We start from the raw sequence: 4,692 nt of genomic DNA, 5'->3' as shown, positions 1-4,692 counted from the left end.
TTCACCGCCGCCGTCCAAGCCGAGGTTAAGCAGTGGATGGTAAGTGTTATACTTAATAATTTGATATATTTGTAAAACTGTATGATTTAATGTTTGAAAAGAAGTAAAAATCTAATGAATAGAATTTGGTGAGACCTAGTCGATAAAATGTCCTTTTCATTTTGCAGCGTTCCAGTTTACTTAAAGAAAGCTAACGATAGTTATAGATTTAGTAAATAATTTTATTGTATTGTTTTAGCCTGCCGTGGGGGCAATGTTTTTCGGGCTCAATACCCTTTCCTGTATGGCGGGGACGGTGTCCGTCCTGCTNCAGTTTGATTCCCTGCTGAGCCAGGTGGTTGTCGAGGCAGTGGAGGAGGTCCCTCTGGCGGAGGTACTGCCCAACACCGGGAAGCCCCCCAAGGGCAGGGGCAGGGTATCTAAGGCCACCCCCCCTAGGAAGATCTGGAGCCCCAAGAAATCCAACCTCAACCAAAGGCTGTCGGCCGTCTGGGGCAGGAAGGAAGTGGTCCTCCGGGTCAGGCCTGGTGTGAGGACCCGGAGTCAGACATCTCTGGAGTCCTTGGACTCCTTCAAGTCCCTGTCGTAGGGCCGCCCCCCTTTTTGTAAGGTTTTTATTTTAAATAAAAATATTTAAAAAGGAATATTGTTTTAGTGTGTTAAATCTCAAATATCTTTAATTATAAATAAAAGCAAATCAAAGAAGGTGTTAGAATTATAATGCTTTCCATGGATCAGAGTTTAATGTTCTAAAATTGCGTACTAGGTAAATGAAAGGGAGAGTGAAGCTAGTTGACATGACGTCATTGCGTAAAATCCGCTCATGTATACACGCATTATTTATATGAAACAAGGGAATACGCACTTCGGAAAAAAAAGGCAAATTAATAAAGCAGTTATTTACCAACATCAGAATTTTAATAATTTGGATTTAAAACGTGTTTAATGTTTTTAAATATAAGGAGCACGGTATACGAAGAGCTCAGTTAAAGGTCTTTTCGGATTGCTTTACATGCGTTAGCCTGTTGCAATACTCGACTGGCACAAATTGGAGACAAATTTGGCGGATTTTTTTTTTTTTATTTGAGTTTTCAAGTCGGGCCTTGTGTATACGAAGAGTTCTTATAAATCATTTTGCTTCTATCATATGTTTGTTATATATATGAAGAGAAATCAAAAGTGAAGCAGGTGTTGTATGACGTCATTGCGTAAAATGCGTATATATGACAAGGTCAGGTAATTCTACGCATTTTGTGTTCAATTCAAATTTCAATCAATTTTCCTGGAATATGAAACAAGGGATATATATTCGTAAAAACAAATTAGAAAGGCAGTATTATTGACATTAGAATCTCAAGAAGTCTAATAAAAAAAATGTGTAATTTTTCACAATACGCAGATCCGTATTTTGAGCGTATTGACACTGTCTTCGTTTTCAATGGTTCGGAAGAATACCGAGCACAGGTTAAAAACAGATTTTTACAGGTTTATGAAAAAATACAGTTCGGGCCAAGCCCAAACCGGGGATAACGGTAAAACAGAGTCATCCAGGCAGTAAATATGGTTTACTTAAAAAGATAAAGATGTACCATAGGTTGCAATATGCGTTAAAATGCGAAAAATTGAAACTGGCGAAGGGCAGAAAAATGTAAATTTAATTTACATTTACCGTAATATTCTTTTTGATCCAAGAATCCACATTCAGTACGTTAGTGAAATTAGGTCTCTGCGGAATAATCAAATTAATTTTTGGAAGGAAAAAAAATAATATGTCGTATATTGTGGAACCCATTGATTATCATTATGAATATTTAGAGAGGTAATGAACCACAATATTGCAATAATATAACATCCATATATATCGATATAATCTAATTTTAAGGATAAATGATGGTGGTAGGGTACTATGTGAAGTAGGGGAGTGCATAGATTTTGAACATGTACTGTTCACAGAGTGAGTAACCAAATGGAGTTGAATATTCAAAAGGCTTTATTATAAAAAGAATAATTAAAAATTTGAAGGTGGAGGTCGTATCCTGAGGTCGGTAAAACCTCTTATCTAGCAATGGTATTCCAACGTAGGTGGCAGTCCAGAATAATGCCTTTAATATCAATATTCAGGTATAGATTTGTGCTGTTGTTATTTGCTCAATATTTTGCGCAAAATTCATAAATTTAAATTGAATCAACATAAATGAGTTGTAGACAATCTGAAAAACAGCACAAATTTAATCAGGCATTATTTGGGTTTGGCACATGTAACCAACTCATCACACATCAGGGATGGAGTTGGTTGGGAATGCATAAAAGAAGGTATTAATTTGTTAGTTAAACCATCAATAGGTCGGTAAATTTTTATAATTGTTTTTGTAGGATACGGTCGACTGATGGAAAGGCGAGAAAATGGAATCAGTCTTTGTGAAGAATAATGTTCCCTGTTTAGATTGTATAAAAGTGTCGAGTAGAATTTCGTGAATAAGTCCTTTAATATCCATATATTTTTTTCGTTTCTAAATTTCATTGAATTTGTTATAGAAGTAATTCCAGAAAAAATATGGCTTATGTTGTAGAGCCTATCGATACTTATTATCATTTTTTAGAGAGGTAACACGTTTTATAGGATCGCAAAATCTTTAAGTAAATGAAGTGGAACGAATTCTAATGTATCCCATTCGAGGAGGGTCGAGGGTAGGTGCGTGGTCTCCAAGATAGCTATGGGCGTGTGTTTGGATAATGAATTAAACGGAAGGTGGGTAATAAAACCTATTAAGTTACAAGTGTAAAGATGGTGCAAAAAGAAATGAAAAATAAAATTAAATTATCAAGGGTGTAGACGATATCTGTTAAATTGTATATTAAAGGTTGGAGGCGGAGCTTGGCCGCGGTAAAAAATTCGTCAGTTCCTTGGAAGTTTGGCGGAGGCAGAAGAGCAAGTTGGCTCCTTACGTATCATTCTTTAGGTACGAAGATATATTTTTCATTAATGCGTGTTTTCTTTTTTTCGATTGTCAATGATAAAGAATGAAAATAGAATCCATCCTAGATTAAAAAATGGATTATTTAAAAATAAACGTTAATGAGAAAGCCGGTTTATTAAATAATGTTATCCAACGAAATTATAGTCGAGTCTATCTAGAATCATGTATGAGTGTTAAAAAATATATACAATCTAAATAAGGGCTGTTGTCGGGTTAGACGGGGATGTAGATATGGACGAAATTCAAGATGGGGTGAATTGGGGGGAGATCGTGAGCGGTAAGTAAAATAATTTAATATTATAGTATCTAGGCGAGATAAGGGAATAAATATTTTATTTTTACAGGATATTGGAGGTCTAAGTTTAGGGAATGGGATAATATCAACTTGACCGAAGATCAATTAATCTAGAGGAATTATGGAGTGGTGAAAGCAATTTCCCATCTAGGGTTAAATGTTTCAATAGCGTAAAATGGAAACTTTTTTTAAAAAAAATATATTTCAGAAGGATGATCTAGTGAGAATAAAAATGTTGAGAAGCGTCTCGGATTCATCAGTATAGCCGAGATACGTTGGAGTTGTAGGTATAGGATAATATTCGACCTGAGATACAGCGTAGAGGGGGAAATGCAATATAGAGTCAGAATTGAGTTTACTGTCCCAAAGTTAGTGAGTTTAGACACCACACTTGGACCTATCACAAAGTTTTTGAAAAATGTCCTAAAAATGCGGGAAAAATATAGAAAAAATTATTTTTCCTACATTTTATTGTTTGATTCAAAAACTAGATCACAATTCAAGTCTGCATTAAAAAAATCAGAGAGAAATCTCTAGTTACAAAGTCAGAAGGCTTCTTTGGCCTTAAGGAGGGAGAAAATTGGGAATAGGGGAGGAAATGTTATAAGGAGAGGGGGAAATGGATTATAGTGTCCAGAATTGAGTTCCCCGACCCAATGTTTATCACTTTAGACACCCCACATGGACCTAACGCAAAGTTTTTGAAAAAAATGACCGGAAAATCCGGGAAAAATCATTTATTTTAAGAATAATTTAAGTCTTTGCCACAAACTCAAATTTTCTAATTCCATATCTTTGCATCCTGCTGGTGTGAAACATTAATATTTCAAACTCAGATAAATTTATCTAACATAAGTGATATTTAAAAATATTTAATGACTACCATATTAAATTGCAAAGATATAGGGATTAAAAAATCATGATCAAGATAGTTAGTTTCAGGATCCTTGATCATTATCAAGATAGTTAGTTCCAGAACCCTTGATCATGATCAAGATAGCTAGTTCCAGGACCCTTAATCATGATCCAGATAATTATAGTTCCAGGACCCTTGATCATGATCAAGATAGTTATAGTTCCAGGACCCTTGATCATGATCAAGATAAATATAGTTCCAGGACCCTTGATCATGATCAAGATAGTTAGTTCTAGGACCCTTGATCATGATCAAGATAGTTAGTTCCAGGACCCTTGATCATGATCAAGATAGTTAGTTCCAGGACCCTTGATCATGATCAAGATAGATAGTTCCAGGACCCTTGATCATGATCTAGATAGTTAGTTCCAGGACCCTTAATCAAGATCAAGATAGTGAGTTCCAGGTTCCTTCATCATGATCAAGATAGTTATAGTTCCAGGACCCTTGATCATGATCAAGATAGTTAGTTCCAAGACCCTTGATCATGATCAAGATAGTTA

At 35.4% G+C, this 4,692-nt stretch overlaps 2 protein-coding genes across 3 annotated transcripts; both read left to right on the top strand.

Moving 5' to 3' along the window:
- Positions 1–313: 313 nt before the first annotated feature.
- LOC111717602 (uncharacterized) lies at positions 314–589 on the top strand (the record flags this gene model as incomplete). Its single annotated transcript, XM_023493101.1, is given in 1 exon segment — positions 314–589. A coding segment is annotated over 1 exon segment (276 nt), but the record flags the coding sequence as incomplete, so codon positions are not given.
- Positions 590–1,026: 437 nt separating this feature from the next.
- Positions 1,027–3,586, top strand: LOC111717603 (uncharacterized). 2 transcript variants are annotated; one of them, XM_023493104.1, is made up of 7 exons: positions 1,027–2,121; positions 2,237–2,313; positions 2,374–2,604; positions 2,678–2,749; positions 2,862–2,960; positions 3,179–3,255; positions 3,323–3,586. In XM_023493104.1, exons 3-7 carry the CDS (start codon positions 2,555–2,557, stop codon positions 3,385–3,387), a joined length of 363 nt encoding a protein of 120 aa, XP_023348872.1. In that variant the 5' UTR covers positions 1,027–2,121; positions 2,237–2,313; positions 2,374–2,554; the 3' UTR covers positions 3,388–3,586. The 2 variants fall into 2 exon arrangements, with proteins under 2 accessions (XP_023348872.1, XP_023348871.1); XM_023493103.1 differs by having other exon boundaries at positions 1,027–2,313.
- The last annotated feature ends 1,106 nt before the right edge of the window (positions 3,587–4,692 follow it).

This window comes from Eurytemora carolleeae, unplaced genomic scaffold (genome assembly GCF_000591075.1).
Source record: "Eurytemora carolleeae unplaced genomic scaffold, Eaff_2.0 scaffold2834, whole genome shotgun sequence".
Classification (NCBI taxonomy): Eukaryota; Metazoa; Arthropoda; class Copepoda; order Calanoida; family Temoridae; genus Eurytemora; species Eurytemora carolleeae.
This window is presented reverse-complemented; position numbering and strand designations above follow the sequence as displayed.

Bases quoted from the DNA above. Each gene is read 5' to 3' on its own strand.
- LOC111717603 (XM_023493104.1), top strand. From the start codon at position 2,555: ATGGCTTATGTTGTAGAGCCTATCGATACTTATTATCATTTTTTAGAG. The intron at 2,605-2,677 runs GTAACACGTTTT...ATCCCATTCGAG, and splicing joins TATTATCATTTTTTAGAGAG to GAGGGTCGAGGGTAGGTGCG. The intron at 2,961-3,178 runs GTACGAAGATAT...AATCTAAATAAG, and splicing joins CCTTACGTATCATTCTTTAG to GGCTGTTGTCGGGTTAGACG.